Here is a 24,190-nt window from a genome sequence, read left to right on the forward strand (position 1 = left end):
ATTTTCCCCATTCTGCTGAAATTGTCAAGCATTCTTATTAAATTTGGTTTTAATCTGTAGATGGCACTGTGGGCCCTGAATGAGGCTGTTAAACCATGACATCATTCTTTACAACTGAAATGTTAACTAGGTTCCTTATGGAAATGTAATCATCTGCCTTTGTTAAGTGAACCATTTCCAGCGGTTGTCATGGTATCAGCGATCAATTTGTACAAAGCACATCTGATAGATGAACAAAGTGGCAAAAACAAAAGATTAATATGGATGGGAAAAGGGGCGATGTGACAGCAGAGTGTCTGGCCAGTGATGAGAAGCTGCATTGGCTTAGTGATGGATCAGCTCCCCGGAAGCCTTTTCAAACTGCCCGATGAAACAGCTCCCAGTCATCAAGCTTTTGGTAGCAAGAGGATATGAGGATGTGAACAGAGCCCATGACCAATGGTCATTCACTGCCCTTTAGACAAAATGACATTTAGACCAGAGTGCCAGACATCAGCTAGGGATGAATTACTACAAAGACTTCCCTTCTTTTAGAAAGCGTGGTTCATAATATTCAGGGTAACGGGCTTATCAGCAGTTCATCTATAAAACTCATTCCAGTTCATTAGCTTGAAGACACTGAATGGGTTCAAACTAATTGTTCATGCAAGTCAAAAATCACAAGACACAATTTGACTTTTCCAAAAAAGATTTATTAAACAGATTTCTTGTTTGCAGCTGCAACCTGTGGAGAAAAGAGAGAGAGAAAACATTATGAGATATATCCAGGAGTGACATCCTGCATCAAATGAAAATCTCACACCTTTGAAAACATCCCTTCAATTCAGAATAAAATTACCAGCGGTGTTAGTGGGGGGGTATTTAATCAATTCATTAGGCTGCCATGGATGAAGAAGATGATCTCAACTATTTAAACTAATTTTATTCTACAGCAATCAAATGAAAATACACATTTAATTCATTTATTTTTAAATGTCACTCCACTGCGTTAATAGTCAGTCCACAACTTGAGGGAGCAAGATTCTATCAAAAATGTAATTTCACAGGGACTTGAGAGCAAACACAGTCTGGAAGAGAAACTGTTACTGCTGCTGCCAAAACCCACCATGAATAGTCTGATAATACATGGCAGAAACCTCACTTGCCAGGGAAAAGCCTCTCTCACATAAAAAGTCATCAGAAAGTACAACACACACTAGAGATTCTAGAGGTGGTAAGGGAGCCACACCAACAAGCTTCCTGCCAGTTTTTGTGCAGCAGGCAGGGCCCAGCCCAGGTCTGCTCATCTGCATACTGCTCATTAGCATGGATAAACAAGGAGAAAACTGGTGCCATACGGCGGACTTGCCAAGCATGAAATTCCCTCCTCATGTTTACCCCTTTTACCCTTGGATTATCACAACATTGCTGACTCTCTCTTGATTTTTGACAAGGCCCAAGTGTGATTTGTTTTTTAGCGAAGGCTAACAAACAATTCCAGGAGTGTGCCACACAAGACACATAACTCAACTGGCTGGCAGAGGGAAAAAATTTGCCCAAGGACAAGTGCTTTAAAAAAAAAACACCTTGCATGCCAAAGTGATGGGGGCAATGTACTCCCACAACAGACAAGGTGTCGCATCAAAGCAGAGGATGATATTTCTGTGGTGATCACACACTCTTAAGGCACCACCCTGAGTCTGTCAGAACGTCACATAAAATGACAGAGAGCATCATACAAAATCAGTCACAGGAAACAACCTTTGCCTGGCCAGCATGAGGTCGTGATGACATTTAACAGCTGGGGAGCCTGATAGTGGTCCGCTTCTTTTCTACCAATTCCATCAGGCTGGAACTAGAGCTGGCTGACATATCATAGCGTAGCATGTTAGATTCCATGTGATTTTAAGCATAGGCTTAATATTGAAGCTTGGTACATAACACAGGTTACTATCAAAATGTGTTTTGTGACAAACATTTTACATCCGATTTCAGTACCTACAGATCACTTTCAGATTATACTTCAGTGGCTGCAGCTTTTTACATTTGCAGCTGAGACTCATTCCCTACAAGAGACACCAAAGTTGTCTCAAAGGGGTATGCTCACTAGGAACGCCATTTTCAGACTTGCACATGGTTGACATCTTTCATTATAAAATACACGGTTAAGTGAAATTCTTCTCAACAGTGCAGAATCGTACTTCTATAAATAGCTGCACCTTTGTTTACAAGTGGTCACCCATAGGTACCTTCGCATAGTCGATTTGGATTTCCTTCCTGAATCAAGTCCCAAAGGGATGCGTCTCCCCTCCTTGTCTCACACTGGGGATTCTTTTGCATGTTACACAAATGTCTCTACAAATAATCAAAACCTACCCATCTCAATTTAGATGCGTTTCTTTGGTTTACTATGTGTAAACATTCTCAACCATTAATGATACTTACTTTCATTGTGTTAAGCCTATTTTACAGTACTACATTTATGTCAATCTGCACAGGTATTTGAAAAATACCTGCCATACTGCTAAAGCCCAATAGCATGGGCCTCAAAATGGATAATCCTCTGAGTAAAGCAAGTGCTGACTGGTTGAGAGTTGGACCAGAAAACGGAAAAGCCATACCACACAAAAAAAAATAAATAATAATATATATATCTCAAATCAAAAAAGGAGGATAACAGCAGAAGGTGGCTTTGAAAGTGGACACTGGTTCTTGACTCAGTTTCATTTTAACTCTTTATACGTTAAAACTGCCCTTCTCTGCGGTTTGCTGCCGAACCAACAGCAGCACAAGAGAGTTGCCCAAAGACCCATTGGTTGTGACACTGCCCCCAGGTGACAGAAAACAGCTACAACAAAACAGCCTGCAAAGCTGTAGCTTCTGCACAAAAGTGTGGACATACAAAAAACAAAAAGCCATCAGGAGTTCAGCAGGATCTTCTTAAACTGAAAACATCAAGTCGAATACCTATAATAACTGCAGCATTTTAGCAATACTCTCTCACTAGCTGCTGCCACTTAATGTTGCAGAGCACCTGAATATATTTAGTAAATGATTTCATCCAGCTGGAAGACGACAATTTGATACACATTCAAGCCAAAAAACACTACATGTATCGTAAAAAAAAATTAAATAAATAAAAACAATTGAATGCCTGATACAACGCATACAACTGAGTTGACCAGTTTAACAAAACAGCAAAAAGGTAGCAGAGAAAGGGAGACATGGTCATGGTGTTTAACAGCAGACAGGTTGTCATGTTAAAACATCAAACACAATAATTGGTGTACTGACTAGTGACAGATACAGTGCAAATTATATTATCTGAGATCATTAAGGACCATTAGTCCATCTCCCAATCTATGTGTATGGTCTTAATTTATTGAGGGGAAATGCTGCACTGGACATTGTAACCAAGAGCATTAATATTACTTAACATTAGCAAATTAATTTGTCCATTTTAGATACTTAATTGTCCTCAGAATATTTAGCTACAACCCATTTATGCCCCTCTCTAGGTTTTGTGCAGACCTAATGATTTTCAGTTTGCATAGGTTTTAGACCCCTTGAATATGTCAAGCCTCCACTGTACCACATAAGAAGGTAAAGACCACGACGCCATCTCTGAATAAAGTTTTATTAGGATCATTTAATCAGTTGAGTTATTGTTAAGTGTATGCAAACTTCTTAGCATTTAGACAGTTTGGTGTGTTTTTAAAAAAAAATAAAATAAAAAAATCACCAAATGAGTTTCTCACCTGGCCAGCAATTCTGTCCAGATCTCTGGTTCCCTGGGAAGTCAGTCTGCGACCACTGATTTTAAAAAAGCAAGAAAAACCAGAAATTAGCTGATACAACAGAATACCATTCACCGCTAGAAAAATGCTTAACACTACAATAATGAGTTTATGCCACACTAACCACAGCATTACAGTGAAGAAGCCACTGAACAATTTTTCTCCACAGAACTTAATTTTCTCGCTCACTTCTATCCCAAGCCAATCAATTAGCCCTGTTGTTACAGAGTGATTAAATCTTTACTGCAGTCTCAAAAAAAAAAAAGATTTCTACCTTATGCATTTACAGATTTCAGTTATCCACATCACATAAGCTGGCCCATTTCACATCAGCAAATGCAATAAACAGAAAGCTGAGACACTGTTACTAAGTTCTGCAAGAATGAGTAACAGCATGCGTAGAGGCATTGGCGTAGGTGTGTACCACTGTGCCCATGTTTCCCATAAAATAAAACAAGAAAAAAAATCAATTTAAAACAATATTGTGGCATTTTCTTGAGCTCACCAAGTATCAAAATATCAACTGTCAGTTAGCTGGCATCTCCATGTTTTATCAGCAATAGAAAGCTGTGCAAAAGTATGCTACTTGGGGGATTTAAGCTTCATACTCCAATGCTGCATCCAATTGCTTACTGTGTGTGCGCTGAGGTTTTGTGTGGAGAGCCATGACTCATCTGGTAGCATTGGTCATCTGACTCCTCTAGCCATGTGCCAAAGTATACTTAGGCAAACTACTGAGCCCCGAGTTATCCTCAAAGGCATCCATCGCAGTGTGCAAGTATCCGTGATGGTTACAAAGCAAATAAATAAAAAGTCTGTATGATTGTGTGAATGAGTGCTACGAATAATCAATTAAAGGTGGCGTACAGCTTTGTAAGTCCATTTACCATGATGTCCACTAATATTGGTATGTAGAGTTACAAATTAATATCTTTTTAATATCCCCAACTAAAGACCAAGTTTTTAGTGGAAATACACATTATGAAACTGTACTGTGGAGTTCAAGTAATGTACTGTGACTAAAAACAAGAAACAATTGTAGAGAATTTAAAAATGTTTAATGACCAAATTAGCCGGAAAAGGGTGGAGTGCCCACTCCGGGTCGGGGATGAGTTCCTGCCCCAAGTGGAGGAGTTCAAGTATCTCGGGGTCTTGTTCGCAAGTGATGGGAGAAGGGAGCCGGAGATCGACAGACAGATTGGAGCTGCAGCTGCAGTAATGCGGACGCTGCACCGGTCCGTCGTGGTGAAGAGGGAGCTGAGTGTAAAAGCGAAGCTCTCAATTTACCGGTCGATCTACGTCCCTACCCTCACCTATGGCCACGAGCTGTGGGTAGTGACCGAAAGAACGAGATCGCGGATACAAGCGGCAGAAATGAGCTTCCTCCGAAGGGTGGCTGGCCTCTCCCTTAGAGATAGGGTGAGAAGTTCGGCGATCCGGGAGGGGCTCAGAGTAGAGCAGCTGCTGCTCCACATCGAAAGGAGCCAGCTGAGGTGGTTCGGGCATCCGACAAGGATGCCTCCTGGGTGAGGTGTTCCAGGCATGTCCCACCGGGAGGAGGCCCCGGGGCAGACCCAGGACACACTGGAGAGATTATATCTCTCGGCTGGCCTGGGAACGCCTTGGTGTTCCCCCGGATAAGCTGGAGGAGGAGGTGGCTGGGGAGAGGGAGGTCTGGGCCTCTTTGCTTAGGCTGCTGCCCCCGGGACGCGGTCTCGGATAAAGCAGATGAGGATGGATGGATGGATGGATGGATGGACCAAATTAAGTTAATACCGAGTCAACATTTTCAATATTTGAACAGATGTAGTGTAATACTGGATAATGGTGCTGGGGTGGGAGTTATCAACTAAAGCAGTTCACTCAAGGTTGGTCAGCATGCTCCATTCCAACCAAACCTTACTGCACAGCATTAAGGGGACACGCTTCATCAATAGCATTGCAGAACTTAACACTTAGGCTACCAAGCAACTCCAAGTAAACATACGTATAATGGACAACTAGAGACACATGCATTTTAAAGCTTTGACAGTTCAAGCTACACTTACACTCACTCTAACTGAATGTGAGTGCTCTTGAAACCCCTTCTGGACACAACAGAAAAAAGATGACTGACACGGGCACTGTTAGCCTTACGACTCGATATCTATAGCTGATTACAATTTGCAAATAAAATCAGATTTATAAAATATAAAAACTATTCCTCAGTGAGTCAATTATTTCACCCATCTCTAAGCATCATGCACATGCCAACTTATACATGCAATCAGCTTTCTTGACTGGCTCTAAACGTTAGGCGATTTCCACACATGAAGGAAGAGATGCCCCATACCATGCTTACTTGGTAGGGCAACCAGGAGGCAGGCCATATATTGGTGACTTGCTCACCAAAGGATTCCTTGTGTCACATATATTCAGACATCACACGTATGGCTAAGTCTATCAGACAGCGTTTTTGCATTCACAGCTTTCTGTGTCTAATATTTAGAAAGGTCTGGGGCTGAAGTGTATGAACAAAAAAAACAAAACAAAAAAAACCAAAAAAAAAAACGCTTTTAAGTTCCAACCAATAAAAACAGTACAGCACTTACCCATTGGGATCCTTCTCAATCATCTTGAGCAACTCAAGAGCCTGCAGCACCTTGCGAGCCACATTCTTTGATCCAACACTGTAGTGGGCAGGGCACACGCCGTTCCTCTTGCGACTGCCATAGATCTTGGTCATGGAGCCAACACCTGCACCACCACGGAGGTAAAGGTGGCGAACAGTGGATGCTGCGGAAGCATGAGAGATGACGGTGTTGTTATATAATATTTAGAACCTGAAACACTAAGCATTGTACAATGTGAATATTAAGTTTTTGATAAAGTGGGCTTACTGTGTCAATGGTTATAAATTTGGAAACAATTTAAAATGATCAGTATGTGTAGTCTGTTGCATTCAAAAACCTTTTACTAATTAAAAGCACATTTTCATGTAAAATTGTCCCATCTCAAAGCACCATTTAAACATGTAAATGGAAACATATTGTGGTAATACAAGCCTGAAGCTGTAATAAGTCTCAGGAGAACTTCTGAAAACCTTAGTAATTAAAAACAAAAAACAACTTGCAAGACTTACCAGCTCTGATGTAGAACCAGTTCTCATCACTGGGGGCCAGCTCCTTGTGCTTACCCAGCTTGACAAGGTCCACCCAGTCAGGCACCTTCAGTTTTCCTGACCTGGTAACAGAAAAGGTACATCAGTATGAAGTATATCAGAGGACTATATCAATAATTTATTCGAGTGAGCCATTAGCATCTGTTAAGTTAAACAGCGTCACAAAATTTGATTAAAAATATGTTCAATGAAAAGTAAAGCTGCTCAGTGGAGCATACTATATAAAATATATTAACAAGCTTTGAATATGTAGAGGAGAAAATAAAACTCACTTCTTCAGGAAGGCCGCCAGGGCACGGACAAACTCCTGCTGGTTAACGTCTTTCACTGTGACACCTGGCATCTGAATGCGATTAAAATATGAATAAATTCAAACAAACTAACGTTTATCTACCAAAAAAAGCAACACACCAGACAAGCATCTCTCATAGTTGCTCTAAGATTTCGCTGCTCACCGCCTCAAACCAGGAGAACTCTTAAACATCAATCCCAATTAGCTTCAAAGAATACGGAGCTTAGGTTAATTATTAAAATGCATCAAGAAAACAAATACTAAATAATGCTATGCAGCAAGACAAATTGGACAGGATACATGTGTACGACTCTTGGTGAAATTGCACGTTTCACCCGGTGTTTTAGCTTCATGTGCGCTAACTGACCATACACTCAACCACACTTCGTTTTCAATTGTTATCCTTACGACCTAAAAATCGACAAATAAAGAAATATCTGCCCAACCGATACACGATATCACTTCTCGTAATATGAATATTCATATATTATAGCACAGAACACAAAATGAAATCAGTACAACTAGCCAGTTGAGCAGGCCTCAACGAGGTAGCATGGGGGCAGCCATTACTAGCAGATATGATATGAGCGCAACATTCACAGAAAAATTCTCGCAAAAACTTATTAATACGTCAAAATACCTCGTGTAAAGCCTAACTAATGTAATTATCTGTACTTTATACTTTAACAGACCACTTTGAAAAACAATTGTTTGAATTTTGAATACATTTATTGCTAAATAAGCGAGGAGTGAAAAATGCGGCGTTACCTTACTTACGGACAGCCAAGGGAAGAGGGTGGAACGGGGTTTCCAACCCATGATAGAACGGGCACATCTCGTTTTTTAACGCGAGACCAGCGCGTTGTTTTTTCCAGCGATGCCGCTCATCACAAGTGTCGACCGTCCCAATCTAATCTATCTATCCGTTTTCGACTCTCTTTTGTTCGTCATTTGGGCTATTTTATTATCATCTACATAAATAGATTAGGGTTAGGGAAATTGCATGCTAGTGCTACAAGTTGTACTTTACATAGTATTTAATCGGTTTTTGGTCATTTATTTTCATCTGTTTCTATCAAAAAAAAAAATCCGCTTGTTTTCATTCTTCTCTCATGGAGATCTCCACTTTCACATTTAACTATGGCTGCATTTAAAATGGCAGCAGCCAATAGTTAGTACGTTTACATCAGTTATTGATTTGTCAGTAACTGTGCTCTTCCCGTAATGCTTGGCCCTTTTGAGACAGTTGGAGGATAAGGACCTAAATGTCAATCTTACAGTTTGATTTCTTGTATTTTGCTTGTTTGTTTGTTTCTAATTATATATATATAGGGGCAAGAGAAACTTTCTTAAAGGTGTATATAGACATCAATACACTTCTGCCTGCATATTTGTTTTCGTGTCTATAGATAGTGTAAACTGCTACATCAGAACAGCAAGCTGTTAAGAATTGCATAGTGTTTTACTCTTTATTTTAAAAAAATCTGGAGAAAACTACATATATAACATAATAAATGTATATATGTGTGTGTGTGTGGGGGGGGGGTGTACCTTATTTACATAGTTCCCTGGCTGCAAGAGAATGTGTTGCCCTTTGCACAAATCAGATGGAAAGGGCAGCCATGCTCCAACATTGACACAATTGATATGTTTGCAGAGACAAGGGAGAGATAGAAGGCAGGTTGATAAGCAGAGGTTTATGAATCAGGTTTATGTTGTCAGTGGGGGCAGACAGTTAGACTGAGAGGTGAGAGGGAGAGATAGAGATCCTTGAGCGAAATAAAAAAGCAAGCCAAGTCATAACCAACGATAGGTTAGAGCTCATCATCGCAGGGGCTTCACAACAGGTAACTGTACCTTTTTAATCTAATTCACCTCTTTGGCACCCACTGATTTCTCAACTCTGTCAAATTGACTGTCGCCATGATGAAAAGTTTGGCCCTATGTACTTTCAAAGAGCTTAATTGATTAATTAAGGCAATTCATTACGCTGGGAGTGTCCCGCTACCAATTTGAATTGAAAACTCACACAAGGTGGATTTGAACTCCATTAATTACTTCAGTAAATCAATTTTGCTGAGCCCCTTCAAGTAGTAAGACAGGAGACAACTGTGTAAAGTGATTATGAAGTGTTATAAAGAGGTTATTTTAGCCAGTCATGATTATTATGGAAGTGAGGACTAACACCAAATGTTTCAGAAAGGTCAAACTAATTACATGGAATGGACAGGTGGCACATTGAGGCAGCAAATCTGCTATTTCAATATTCATTTACTCTGCTTTCTGGGGGACTATTGTTTGAAAATGCACTAAAATTAGCTGTCAATCATGTCTGAATACATTTGCTGAAAATTACTCATCAGGCACTGGCACTGCACACTTGTGTAACTGAGTGTTGCTGTCCATGTATTTACGCATAAATGTCTAGCACTGTTTGTGCTTCAAGAAGTATGTGTCTGTGAATGAAATATGGTGGGCCAGAGGGAGAAAAGAGGTGCATTAAACATTGGAATAAGGTATGAGAAAACATAGCGTGTAACTCTATGTTGCCACCCAGCTTGGTGCTTGTTGTCATGTGTTTGCATGGTGCTCACATCCTACATGGAGAAGTTCTGTCAAGTCTGGTCTGGCCTGACCTTTTCACTCTCCAGACACGTTTACAGCTCTCCAATACCTATCAAAATATCTACTCCCTTTCTGCCTGCTTCTCTGCCCCTAGCACAAACTTGCATCACATTCTAAATCCTTCTACAACTGTACTTTTCTCCCTCTGCTGAGTGTTTTTTGTATTCTGACCCACAATCCACTGCTTAACCTTACAATTTCCTCCATCCGTTGTCACTCCTTTCTCATTTATTTTCCCTCTACTCTTTGTCTTTCTCTGTGTGTTTGACCATCGCTTTTACAATTCAAGTCAAAGCGATGCTCCAGGAGCCGTCTTGGCTCCAATAACCACATGGGAACACAGGGCAGAGGTGACAAGTAGAGTAGGAGGTTTTATTTGCATAGAAAGCATCAATATGTATTTTCTTGAATTTATGTTTGCCCACATCGTTATCATCAGTGTTTTGTTTTGTTTTGTTTTCAAAACTGTAAAAACATAAATTTTTGTCTCTTTGTCTTCTTAAAAATTGTCCTCAGACATGGAGTTCACGTGGCTGTATTCCCTATGCCAGTGCATGTTATTTTTATCTATAATTGTGGTGAGCGTGCGGCTTTGCATGGCAGTCACCAGCAAGGGCACGATGGCTGATGTCCAAGACGGATCCCAGATTGCCAGGCCCCAGCCTGGGAGTGTTTCATGCTGTCTTCGGCTGTGTCTGGGTTGCGTCGGAGCCATAGGAGGTGCAGCAGGACTCCCTCTGAACGTGTTACTCAACCTGCGAAGCCCCCAGTGTTTGTACACCTGCATAACCCTTGTGTGTTTTCCTTTGATGGTCAGGCAGTTTACAATGTTCCTGTTGGTACTGCTTACCCTGGACACCCACCTATACCATCGTTTGGCAGACAGGTGAGCGTAACAGTTTGATCAGTAGAGGAAAAATGACACAAGTTTTCAATTTCAGTTTCAAAGTTTAAGCAGACACACACACACACGCACACACACACACACAACAAAAAATACACAAAAGCAGACATTTCTTATATAAGACTCATTTTCAAAGTAAAATAAAACTTCAAAAATGAAAAGAGTGGTTTAATACATTTTTGTATATGTGTGGGAAAGGGTGAATATGTGGGTGGCAAGAGTCAACCAAGATTTGTAAGCATGCTTTTAGCAAAAATGAAAGAAAGAAATCAATATAAGTGCAAAAGGGGAAAAAAAAGGTCAAGGCACACCTTTGTATGTAGTAAAACAATCTGTTTGTTCAGTGCTCATAAAGATGTTCTTATTGCGAACTGCTTGTGATGCGATGTGAGTGATGGTGAGTAAATATCAATTGGCTCCAAGGCTCTTAGATGTTTGATTGACAGTGACCCATAAATTCGGACTTGAATGGAAAATCAGAAATTCATTTTAGACTGAAAATACTTTCTTCAAAGATGTACGGCGTGCCATTTTGTATTTTTGGAGTTGGTGGTAGACAGGTGTCAGTTAGGAACAATCATCTCGGTGATGTCCTAATTTCTTATCAAGTGCTATTGAGTCTCAGTATTAACTCCACGCTAATATGTTGTTGTTGTTTTTCATGTCTTTGGATGCCAGATATTCCACAGTGGTCACTCGTCAGCGAACTCTGGGTGTAGTTCTGTTGTGCTGGGTGGCCTCTGTTCTCTCCTCCTTTGCTCAGTTCATCGGCACAGATGTCCTCAACGCCAGCACGAGCAGTACAGACCCAGGCACAGTGGGTCTTGAGTTGGATGGTAACTGGACAACTTCTTCACCCCATCTTACCTCTTCCCCACCCCCTAAGTATGACGTCAAAGTCATTGGGAAGTACCTTCCATACGGAGGCTTCTTGTCAAAATTTTATGTGGAGGACATGAGCAACTTTACCTATGCTGAGATTCACAGCAGCCACTGGACACTCTGTGCTCCTGACACTATTCTCAGTCCCCAATTCTTGGTCTATGTTCACGGGATGACGGCATTTATCCTCCCCTTGCTTTGGCTCCTGGCCATTTACATTGACCTGCTATGCATGAAGCAGAGGAAGACTCCTTTTAGTCATGCAGATCCCCCAAAACATGACTCCTGCTTGGCCCGCTCTCTGGCCCTCTCCCTCTCCCTTTTAGTTCTGCTGTGCCTTCCACTCCACATTATCCACGCTCTCCTGCTTTTTACCCCGAGTACCTATGTTCCTGACTGGGTTCGTATATTTGCCTTGTTCCTCTTCCAGCTCTACAGTCTTGTGCCCCAGATCCTTTTCACTCCTCCTAAACACATGGGGGGAGAACAGGCATCATTCCCTCTAACTGTTACCAACCTTCCACCTGCAGTAGCCCAGTCCAGAGGGAAATCTGTACGTATGGCACTGTGTGAGGCGATGCAGGCAGCTCCATGGTCTTCAGCCAAACACTCCCTTAAAGCCAAAGTGTGCCCAGAGGTCTAAATTCTTGGAAGATCTGGGCTATTGTTCACAGCAGATAGAGCAACATTCCCTCCATGTTTCGTGTGCGTAAAAAATAGTTAGTATTGGAAACAAATGACCTGTGGACTGAAGAAATGTGGCATATTTCTGTTTGTTGCTGGCTTTTAAGCAATCTGCAACCTTGTACACACACATAATGCATAACTAGCAAATGATCAGGCCAGTTAATTATCAGGTCCCACACCAAATGTCAGTGAGAAAATTAAGTCTCTAGGTGATAACTACTATCCTGATCACAGATGTCTGTTTTCTTTGACTGCTCTTCCTATGGGTCTTATTCTAAGCCTGCTTTAAATCTCTACTAAGCCAACCACCAGTAATGTAGATATATGAGTGACAGCATTTAATTAAACCTTCAGTAGTGGTCTAGAGAGAAGGTGGGATTGTAAGGAAAACATAATTAACCTGGTTATGACACAATTTTCATGGCTGCTTTGATTAAACTTGTAAATACAATACGATTCTCTCTTGTAATAAAAAGGTCCTTATTCACACTAATTGGACTGTTCATCTTGAAGCATGTTAGTATTAAGAAATCAGTGATGGAGAAAACAGTGGCAATCCATCTCCCTCTGCATAGGACATATGTATGACAGTGAACATGCCATTTACATTAGGGTGACCAACTGTCCTCTTTTTTGCACTTGTTGACTTGTAAAAACCTATATGACATTTTTTTATTTCACCATTCATTATTGAAGTTCTTCTTGGCTGGGCCAAGTGTTCTCTTTTTTGGAAATCAAAATATGGTCACCCTAATTTACATTTCCCCCCTGTTTCTCATGATCATAGACCTGCTCTGTCTCTCCAGCTTTCTATAGATCTTGTGCCTATTTTTTATTCATTTTCTCACTTTTCAAATCCTTCAGCACTTTCAGTTTTATCTTAATGTATTCAGAAAATACACAGACTGGTATGCTTCATGTCATTGCAAAAAAAAAAAACCCTTTCCCTGGAACACATTATTGACAAAGAAATGTAGTAAAGTCTGGGGTAAAAAAATATCACTCAGTGAAAAATTAAATTTCTCCAGCTTCCCTGGCACAGGTGCATATTCAATTGTTTTGCCTGCTTGGAAGCTCCCTACTTCCTGATTATACGCAGCTTGGAAACTTCAGTAACCTGCGCTTCAAGCTACTCTGTCACCTCTTTGCCATGCTAGGGTCGCTGGTGAAACCAAAGAGAAAGGACTGATACAATCATGCATGTTGGCAGTAAAATAAAATTACTTTTTTTCCTTTTGAACTGAAGTCAAATATTAGCTGCAAATTGTAAAAATGAAATATGACTCTCACAAATGGGAAATTCTCTGATGTGAACCCGTTCCAGGGGATTAATTTGTGAAACCAACGTCAGAGAAAAGCTATATGAGTTATTCATACTTTTTCCTGTCATATTATTAGCCATATTTTGGTACATTCACTGCGTGCCATAAATAGAAGTGGATTAAGAACTGACGGCTTGTTACTTTCCACTTTTTCGATTTTTATGTTTTTCGATTTGATAATCACCCTCCACGATCACAGTGGTGGTCGTATTGCTTTCAGAAATACCATATGAATTGTGTTATAAGTATGTCCAGCCTAGTTTCCCAGAAAGCCTACCCAGCCAACAGTCAATGCTGTGAATTTCCGTGTGATTATGAGGACTCTATAGGGGAACACAAACACAACTGTGAACTAAAAAGTTTACTTTTTGTAGAGTTTTATTTTTTTTTCTCCCCTCTGTGAGGACGAGCAGAAATATCAGCATCAAACAACCAACAAAGACAACCAGACTGAGTGCTGTGTATCCCACAGGAAAACAAACAGATGAAACCTTTGTTTGAAGGACACACACTTCTGTTTTTAAGACATAAAAAAGGGGCAATATTCTCAGTTTTATTACTCATCGACCACAGTGAGTTTGATAGCAAGCGCTTCCAGTGGTACTGTTGCGTCATCATAAACTCAAGATATGTCTAGTTTCGACTGAATTGTTTGCTGGCCAGAGTGTCAACTCATGCTGGTAGCGCCTGGCAAGTCCATTACTTTGATTGCCGTTTGACAATCTGTCTTTATGACAGGCGACCAAGGAGCTTTGCCATCGATAGAAGAAAACACATCGATCTATCACCCTGCGACCTCCAGCAGCTTTCAAATCTAGCCCTGCACACAGATGGACATGTTGAGTGCTTCCCGACAGAATCGGGTATTGATTGCGTGGAAGTTAATGGCAGAGTCATATTTTTCTGCGTGCGTCTGAATCAACCCTCCTGTCACCTTTTCTTGCCTGCTATCTGCTCTCATGATTCATTAGCACTGCCACACAAGCATCTGTTTTGTTTATTCTGAAAGAGCTGCCAGTTTTAACCGGCTCCGCTGCCTTCATCTTTATCTTCCCACCTATAACGCCACTATTCCCCATTGATCTAATCATATGCTACATCTCCTGTTCTGTATTCACAGGATTTCAAAATCAGTACCAGCTAATTATGCAGTAAACACCCTTCGCCCCCAGCCTCCCCCAAAAAGAAAAAAAAAAAACAGTCTGATACCCGAGGTTATTTTTGGATTCTTTTTTTATTTTGTCGTGCTTTGTATCTTTCCCCTATAAAGAAATAGTTAGCTATATATCAACAATGACACATGGACGGTAAAATCAACAAGAGTGAAAGACAGGAGAAGAGACAACTAGGCACAGGAGACAAAGAGAGAGAAAGACTGGGAAAGAGAGGAAAGATAAGAGGAAAAGAGTGAAAAATGACAGCAATTTCTCTACAGTAGAACCAAAACAAACCATGGGAAGTGTACATTTCTTTAACATTTACAAGTATAATAATAACAACGGCAATAATAATAACAGTAACAACAATCATAATTGTTCAAATAATAATAATAATTAATAGAAAATCAATAAGACCTCTGGTTTCTCATAAAGACAAATGTTTTTTTTTTATTCTTTTCTTCATTTTCTTTAAAGATCACTGGACAGTAGTTTGTTCGGCTTTGCACCTCTATAGGCTAGTATTCTGTGTTAGTATAGTTGCTCATAATGCGTTTCAGTAGTAAACTGTTTTCTTATTTCTTAAAAGTTTAATTTAATTTATGTCGAAGTTCTTTTTTATACAAACAAGGAATTCAGAGATATGTATACTGTCAACGTGTTTTACTGTACGTATGAATGTGTGCATGTATCTGCATATGTGTTTGAGCATTCAGGGAAAAAAAGCCTTCTATTTTACTCTCTCGTTCAGTCCTTTCACTCTGATTCTTCTTGGCCCTCTTATTAAGAGTTTTAAACCTTTTTATCCTCTTAATGACATTCTAAAATAATTATACTTTTCTTTAATGCCTTAGCAAGTCATATTCCTTTCTTCTTTCTCAGGAACGCAGCCCAATACTAATCCTTTCATTATTAGGAGCCAACAAAGAAGAAGTGATAGAGGGAGAGACATACAGAGACAACGAGAGATATACGAGTAAGGGGAGAGGATTGTAACAGGTGAATGCAAAGCAAATTAAAAGAGGACCACATTTCCTCCACTGTCGCAGTGAGAGGGGAAAAATAACACTAAAAGATGCTTCTTTTTTTTTTCTTTTTACAAATTGGCAGGCCACCCAACAAGGATAGCAAAACAGGACAGTTAGTTTGTTCATAAAGTATGGATACTTCCTGGGACTCAGTTTAGTTTTGTTAGGGAATTATATATTAGCTAAGCTGTGTAGCCAAGATGGTTTGGCAATTAAAAAAAAAAAAAATCCATTTTCAAGCATCAAGCACTCAGAAGCTCCTGGTCAACTCTCTCTCTCTCCCCTTTGTCCTCTCTCCCTTCTCACACAGTGCTCCCACTGTCTCCGTCAGTTAAAAAATTGAGCTTTGTGAAATGGATTCTTCTATTCTCCAGGCGGGGAATTATAGCAGTCATCTGCCTCTAATTCCCTTTCCACTTTGGCGGCTGCACAGGCAGAGTGCCGGTTTTCTTTGTGCTCCCCGTTTCCCTCTCAATCAAAATAATTATGGCATCATTTCGCTTTTGTCTACATTCACCTAACTCTGTGGCCTCACCCTCTCTCCCTTTCTCACTCCCTATATTTTCCCCAGTTTCTCCAGCTTACAGTATATGGCACAGTCGTTAATGGCTGGTGGGTCTAGAGGCTCTCTTTTCTCAGTCTGTCTCCTAGTTTATGTCTGTTTACAGGATGTATATGGAGTGGACTGGAACAGGATGGATTGGCTGTGTGCGGTATCTGTATACAGTCGTTTTCAGAAGGCTGCCTCTTATGGCGCATTGTATTTTGTGTTTGTGTGTGTGTGTGGGTGTGTGTGTATACTGTATATAAGGTGGGACACAAGGACAGGAAGGGGGAAAGGGTATGAGGTCAGAAGAAAAGGGAATAGGGAAGGAGAAGGGCTACAGTAGGTACTCCTTCTTGCCCTGGCTGGCGTCGTTCCCATTGAGGAAGGCCTCTTGCACTTCACCATGTTCATCCAACCCACTGGCCTCATGGGTAAGATAGGAACCTGAGTGAACAGAAAGAGAGCAGGGGACAGAGAGAGAGAGGACAAGAGGGAGATTGTAGGGGGAAGGTTAGGCGGCAAAGCGTCATGATCATTGTAGTGCCATGCAGCAAAATCAAACCAGTCAGTGCTAATATTACTCCGTAGCATACCTTTGACTGATTAATTCATTAGTTAACTGATTGTTAGGTCAATACCAGGCAAGAATTGGCTCTCGTGTACGGTATGAGCCTACCAGCAGAAATCAGAGTTGGCGAATGGATGCGTGAATAGAAGAGTCACAAGGAGAGGAGGTAATAGAGGGAGGATAATAGAAGATAATAGAGAATAAAAGACAGGGAGGGAAGAGAGATTGGCAGAAAAGGGTGGAGGGAAAGTTAGGTGCAAGAGAACAATGGCACGTTTGCGTCACTCAGAAAACCCATTAAACTCATTTTACCACCCCTCAGGTCTGTATGATTAATGAATCTGTGTAGTACAACTTGTAGAGAGCAAGAACCACTCAAGTCATCTTCATGCTGGAGTGTCCCTTCACTCCACGGTTGACTGACATCCTTATTCGTTGCACCACAGAGGTTGACTGGCATGTTGACAGTCACAAGGGACCAAGACAAAGCCCTAATACCCTGTCTCAACACTGATTGGTTGTAATGGTCCTGTCTTCATGCTGATTGGCGGTCAAGCCATACTGACTGTTGACTGACGGTGTGTCTAGCCATAGGGTAAGTTACCCTGGTCGCAGCCTGCTGCACTATTCCTAGATCATTTCTTGGCAGCTTTAGTGCATAGTACGTGGCTGCCAACAAAGGGCACTTAAAAAGATAGGGAACGCGGCGACTCTGCTTTAATAGATGAGCCTTGATACACTAACATGTAGTCATAAAACACTGGGGACCACACCTACATTTCCCACCCAACCTTTTCTCTTCCAAGGTTGTTTATCACAGACAGTGCCTGGCTGGAGAGGAGCATCCTGTCCTGCATGCTTTCTGCTGACAATTTTACACAGAGTTTCACAGACTCTGAGTGTAACTAGAATCCAATAATATTTTCACAGCGCGTTAAGTCAGAAAGTTGAGAAATGAGAAAACATGCCTGTGGAAATTTGATAAAATACCCCGATTCCCAAAAATGTGAGGTATGCTTGTGAGAGTAACTTTTGTGTCACCTGATATGTGAATTTGAGTGTGTCTGTGGATTACCTTTCTGTCGGACAGAGCACCAGATGGTGACAATGAGGACACAGATGACAGTGAAAACCAGCAGCGCCAGAACACCACCTATCACTGCATAGGGTACTGCACTGTGAGTCTCCACCACTGCACCAGGATCTGAGGAAGAGCAAGAAAGACAAATAGTGTGTGTGGGTAGACTGCATAAAGGGAAATGTTGAGAAAAAGGAAAAGAAAAGTGCTGGCAAAGAAACTGAGGGAAAAAAAGAGAGAAATGGATCAAAAATGAAAGCAGGCGAGATAAAAGAGAAAGAAAGGCAGCACATTCCATCAGCTTGGAAGAGGGAGCAAGACACGAGAAAAGCGAAGTCGATATCTTCAGCCGAACTTGCATTATCACCTTTCATAACCCCCCCACTCACTCCACAGAATGCCAGACAGTCAAAATGAGTGAGAAAAGGGTGAAGAAATGAGGAGACTGAATAAAGGAATAAGTAGCCTATGTCAGCCACTGCAAAACCACTCCATTCAGGAACCTGTCAAGAGTACAATGCATTTTGAATGAGGGAAACTGTGTTTACACCTCAAGCAGTGCAGTCGTCAGAAATGAAACCAAACATTTCACCGCAAAATGAGTTAAGTGAGCTCAAAACCTGGAAAAAGACAAATTATGTGAAAATTTGCAGTATAAAGTTGCAGTTGTGGTAAGAAATAATGACGGCTAAAATGAGAAATGATGAAAGAAGTGCATGTTAGTATTGAAAAGATTTTTCATTTGATATCTGATCGGTCAATCAATCAAACAGTCAAATGACAGAAAATGAAAATAGAAGAATTTGTTAAGTCACTCACACTCTCTCTCTCTCCTCATACACACACACACACACACACACACACACACACACACACACAACACACACATACACACACACACGCACGATTAGTGCTCTGAGATGTCATGCTCCCCTTTAAGCAGTTTGTCAAAATTAAGATTACTCAAAAGTCAAAAGCTTTATTGTTAGTTGCACCTGTTGCAGATCATTTAGCTAAACCCAAAGGAAATGATTGTGTTTATGTGTGTCTTTATACAATTTCAGTAGTACATCCTGGCAAAACAACAACAAAAAAAGACACTCAGGTATTTACATGCACAGATGCAGAGATAGAGAGAATTAAGATAATTGGAATCAGCCTTGTTTCTCCTGAATTTACAGGACAGCTCTAATTATCCACCAGAGCTAACTTTAAATGTGTGCTTCTTGCAAGGATGTGAATTGTTCTTCACTGGATGGAGAAAAGGCCCCCTGACTCCCACATTGGCACAAAGAAACATTTTTTAGTTTTGAGCACTAATGAACCTATGTGCTGTTGCATTTTTACAGAACATAATAAAGCAAAATAAGCTAGGAGTGTGTTAGGTTTTGTATTGTTGATTGTCATTTATGCTTAGAAATATTTAACCATATATGCTTAGAGGTGTATAATCAATTGTGTAGTGATAGGATGTGTGATCTTTAGCAGGCTGCAAAGGCTTGGTGTGCATATGCACACCTACATCCTGGGAGCATGGGAAGAGGTCGTACCTTGTTTTATTGTTTTATGGTAGGATAAACGTGGCTATATCTGTTTTAGGCTAAGTGCCTTTTGTTTAGATGAACTGTTGGACTTCCAGACCAGCAGGTTTAGGGAAGTCATTTATGGGGTCACACTCTGACCCCACACCCCACACACACACAGGCAAGGTACTTTTTGTTTGTATGTAGACGTCATATTTTAATGAACCTATGCATATTCATGTCACCTCAATAAAGTGGAAAGTTAATAAGCACTTACTCTTTCATTTTTCCCTTTTTAGTACATACATTAATACACCCAACACTTTGTTAGGTACACCTTGCTAGTACTTGGTTGAATTGTTTTGCTTTAAGAACTGTCTTTAATTCTTATGGCATAGATTCAACTGGGTGCTAAAAACTTTCCATAGAGATTTTGGGTTATGATCTATTGGATTAAGATCCCGTGACTGGGCAGGCCGTTTGAGTACAGTGGACTTAGGGAGATGATTTGAGCTTTGTGACATGGTATGGTGTACTGCTGGATGCATCAGAAACATCAGAAGGTGGTGACACAGTGGTCATAAAGGGATGGAGTTGGTCAGCAACAATACTCAGATAGGCTTTGGTGTTTAAACATGTTCATTTGGTACTACTGGGCCCAAGTTGTTTTAAAGAAATATTCCACACTCCATTAAACCACTACACCAGGAGACTGAGCCACTGATACGAGACAGGTTGGATCCATGCTTACACCACATTCTGTCGCAGCAGAAATCGAGACTCATCAGACATGCCAAATTGTAGCTGGTAGGAATTACACCCAGTGGGAACCACTTCTTCTGCTTTAGCCCATCTGCTTCAAGGTTGTATGTGTTGTGCATTCAGAGACGCTCTTCTGCACACCTTCGTTGTAACAGGTAGTTATTTGGGTTACTATTGAGTTCCTGTCCTCTTGATGCAGTCTGGCCATTCTCCTTTGACCTCTGGCACCAATAAGGCATTTTCTCAGAAAGATATTTTCTCTTTTTTGGATGATTCTCTGTGAACCCTAGAGATGATTGTGTGTGAAAATCCCAGTCGGTGGTTTCTGAAATACTCAGACCAGCCTATTTGGCACCACCAACCATGATCAAAGTCACTCAAATCACCTTTCTTCTCCATTTTCATGCTCTCTTTCATTCAGCAGGTTGTCTAGATCATGTCTAGAATGCCTAAATTAATTGTGCTACTGCTGTGTGATTGTCTGATTAGATGCTAAAACAAGGAGTTGGACAGGTGTACCTAACAAAGTCACCAGTGAATGTATGGATTTATGTCTATGATGAATATCCTCTCATGGGTATACTCTATTTAGTGGTATAAGACTTTTTTAGTTCATAAATATGTACTTGTGTCATATTACCACAACATACCATTACACCATCCACTGGACTCCAAATGCAACTTCTTTTAATCCTGCTGATGCTTTTAGTGGCATATTGCAAATGAATCACAGAAATAGTTTTTGTCTGCTCTTTGACATGGTATTACTAGCATGTATAAAATATAACTCATAAGTGTTGCAGATGAAGCCCATGCATCTCTGTCTTGCTTTGTCTGTGTTGTCTCGTTCTTTGTTGTTGTGAAAAAATTAATAAAACATATGTCTTTGAGTCTGGACTTGTGTCTGAGTTGCGGGCGATAACAAAAGCCTTTTGATGGGCTGAGTCAGTGTAAGAGCTGGTAAAGCCAATAGAATGCAAGGACACAGAGTTATTGATGCAGCTCTTGAACCTTGATAGAGCGGAATTAAAACATGAATCATTAATACAGTGCTAACAGATAGATATCAGCAGAAGAAGAGAGACTTGTGGGAGAGGTGAAAGAAAAGAAGAGAAAGGAGAAAACTGAGGATCAATGACTTAAAAAAAAGCTTTCTCTACATGCATCTCTTGGACAAATGTCTTACTGAGCAACTTGCATCACTTTTCTGGTTTTGTGGATGACAAAGGACTTGCATCTATATTTATTACTTAAATGAATATTAGTTATTTGAGGACACACAGTGAGAATAAGGAATATTTCTTAGGAGCCAAAAAAAAAAGCAAAACAAAAGAAAAAACAGGTATACTCAAGAGATCTGTCTTTATCTCCAAAAATATGTTGTTAATCCTCAGTGGCCCAAAGCACCACAGGAAATGACTGACTAAAAAAATAGTTGTTTCCCTAAGGAGTCCTTATGATACACCACATTGAATAAACATCCACAAAACTGTCCAAATAGAAACTTTCTTAAGACCCTTTATGACATCTCCACACATGCCCAGCAGGTGAACAACCTCTACCTGTCACGGATAGTGACAGAGGCAACAGCAGAACAAGAAGAATGCTGCTGTTCTCTTTGCTTCATCTTTCCTTTTAAAAAAACAGAGAGCAGACAGAGAGGAGCTGAAGGTGTGGAAAGCAGGACGAAAACAGTGAGCATGTGCTTTTGTGAGTGAATGAGATAATTAGATTCTGTAGACGAAAAAAGATACGGCGTACTGAATGAGAGTGTGCAGTTATAAATATGCACACAGCAACCATGCTTATAGCTGCAGCGTAACACTCATCTGAGCAAATATGATTACAAACACCTGGATCCCTGATCTTTTCTACTTTCATGCTCTCCTTCTCTCTTTTGATGTACATTTGTGAGTCTGTGTGTGTATAAGCAGATAAAGGTTTGTGTAGCACCTTCTGATCCTGCCATAGGCTAACATTAGTCAGCTTAAAACTAGGTGTGTTGCTAACTGTGTAATGCAGATATCATTACGGTTAAAGAAACGAATCCAACAACAACTCAGCCACACACACACACACACACACACACACAACACAACCACACACCACACACACACACACACAACACACAACAACACACACACACACACACACACGTGTAAAAATGCTGACTGGGCAATGAGCGCGTGTCGGGGGGGGAACATCAAAGAGCTAGTGATGAGAGAAGAGAGAATAGATGGTTGCGCATGGTGCATACCCAAGCGTCTGCAGGCGGGTCGCTCATGTGGATGCAGGGCAAAGGAAGGTTGCAGCAGTAAAGTGTGTGCGACTGCATGTGTGAGTGGAGGGAGGTGGAGTATAGGTAGGGCGGTGGAGGACACCATTGGAGAGAAGGAAATGACAGGGCGAGAGATGCAGCGACTATGACCTGCAAGAGCTGGGTCACAAGAACAACTAGGGAGAAACCCAAGAGAGATTAAGCACTCTGTCTTCTATCTACATTTGTGAATGCATTTTATATATATTTATAATGTGCGTGTGTTGTGTGTGTGTGTGTTGTGTGTGTGTGTGTGTGTGTGGTGGTGTTGTGTATGTGTATTGTAATGTATATATATATATATATATATATATATATATATATATATATATATATATATATAGAGGGAGAAAAGGGTTTGATTTATTTATTTATTATTTATTTTGCAGTTTAGCTTAAATTATGGGACAAAAAGAATGGTAACCCGTAACTGTGAAAAGTCTTCAGTGTAATCCATGTAGCACTGCATCACAGTGCTATGGGAAATGTGGAGGGACAATGAATAAGGCTGAAATCCTGCAATTAAATGACAATCCACTTGAACACCTTAGTAATGGCCACAATGAAAGAGATAGAATGTATAGAAAGCATGAGGCTTTCAGTGGCAACAACAAGTACTGTTACTTTGATGTGGACAACTGCTCAAAGGGATTATAGTCTACTAATTATACTGTTCTTTGGCTCCATGTTTAAAAATACAAAATATTTTCTGTAGTAAATCCATAATACGTAAATTTTAAAAGGTAAGCTAGAAAAAAACCCCCTAAACTTAAGTATAGTCATTTTGGAGAAAAGAATTAGGCTAACCCAGATGTGATCTCTTCCTTGCAGGTCATAGTTATCTGTTTTCCCATTGGGGTGCAGCAAAGCCAGAAAAGAAAGATATGCATGTGTGTTACCTTCTGGATCCAGGGCCAAGGTGGGTGGTAGGAGGGTTGGGGTGGTAGAATGGGAGGTGATTGGTGGGGTGGTAGGAGTAGGAGTGGAAGGGACCATGGTAGTGACAGACACATTATCTACAGGCAGACAGGGAATGGGATAAACACAGACATACAAATACAACACAGAGGGACATTTTAAAAGGTGTTTTGTAGTAAAGTTAGTACTGGATGTAAAACATGACACATGCTTCTTTCGTTTCTGTGGCTGCAGTTGTTTCAAACACTAAAATATCAACATTAGTAATCATTTTCCCCCAAAATGTATGCAGATTTCAAAAAGAAATATATTCTGACCCATGAAAAGTGATAAACAAACACATTACCAATGTTCTTTGGCAGGTTATATACCAGCTAAGGAGGTTAAAGATGCTCACGATGTGAAAAACATGCTTTAAAGTGGCAGCTGATGAGAATTACACCTGGCAGACTGGCATTCATCTGTGAAGCAATTGGAATATATAGGAACACATTCTCTATCACTGACACATTTTCTATGGTACAATGGCAGGAGAGACAGAGACATTGTCTGTGACAGATGCATTCCCAATGGAACAGTGCCATGCAGGGACTGTCTCATTCAATGCTGAACAATAGCTTGGATCTTGACACATTCTCCAAATC

The 24,190-nt window shown here is 40.6% G+C and overlaps 2 protein-coding genes across 5 annotated transcripts in view; both read right to left on the reverse strand.

Moving 5' to 3' along the window:
• Positions 1-670: 670 nt before the first annotated feature.
• rps19 (ribosomal protein S19) lies at positions 671-8,074 on the reverse strand. Its single transcript, XM_005938228.2, has 6 exons — positions 7,997-8,074; positions 7,209-7,279; positions 6,898-6,998; positions 6,368-6,551; positions 3,738-3,792; positions 671-724 (listed from the first exon to the last, which is right to left on the reverse strand). Exons 1-6 carry the CDS (start codon positions 8,045-8,047, stop codon positions 695-697), a joined length of 492 nt encoding a protein of 163 aa, XP_005938290.1. The 5' UTR covers positions 8,048-8,074; the 3' UTR covers positions 671-694.
• A 6,789-nt stretch (positions 8,075-14,863) lies between these two features.
• The window catches only part of cadm4 (cell adhesion molecule 4), a 155,682-nt gene continuing 146,355 nt past the window's right edge, over positions 14,864-24,190 (reverse strand). For 2 of the 4 annotated variants that reach the window (XM_005938225.3, XM_005938224.3), the window contains exons 7-9: positions 23,528-23,644; positions 18,024-18,152; positions 14,864-16,824 (exon numbers count right to left, since the gene is read on the reverse strand). In XM_005938225.3, coding sequence (XP_005938287.1) covers positions 16,715-16,824; positions 18,024-18,152; positions 23,528-23,644 — 356 coding nt within the window. In that variant the 3' untranslated portion in view covers positions 14,864-16,714. Of the gene's footprint in view, positions 16,825-16,973; positions 17,053-18,023; positions 18,153-23,527; positions 23,645-24,190 lie in introns of all 4 variants that reach the window. The other 2 variants (XM_005938226.3, XM_005938227.3) reach the window with 2 other exon arrangements.

The sequence above is a fragment of the Haplochromis burtoni genome, unplaced genomic scaffold (genome assembly GCF_018398535.1).
Source record: "Haplochromis burtoni strain Fernald_Lab_line unplaced genomic scaffold, NCSU_Asbu1 Contig_237, whole genome shotgun sequence".
In the NCBI taxonomy this organism is placed as follows: domain Eukaryota; kingdom Metazoa; phylum Chordata; class Actinopteri; order Cichliformes; family Cichlidae; genus Haplochromis; species Haplochromis burtoni.

What these genes read in the sequence shown, in the direction of transcription:
- rps19 (XM_005938228.2), bottom strand. Translation starts at nt 8,047, where the DNA reads ATGGGTTGGAAACCCCGTTCCACCCTCTTCCCTTGGCTGTCCGTAAGT. An exon ending in CTTGGCTGTCCGTAAGTAAG is followed by an intron (nt 7,280 to 7,996) that starts GTAACGCCGCAT and finishes AATCGCATTCAG; the next exon opens with ATGCCAGGTGTCACAGTGAA. An exon ending in TGGACAGAATTGCTGGCCAG is followed by an intron (nt 725 to 3,737) that starts GTGAGAAACTCA and finishes TTTTCTCCACAG; the next exon opens with GTTGCAGCTGCAAACAAGAA.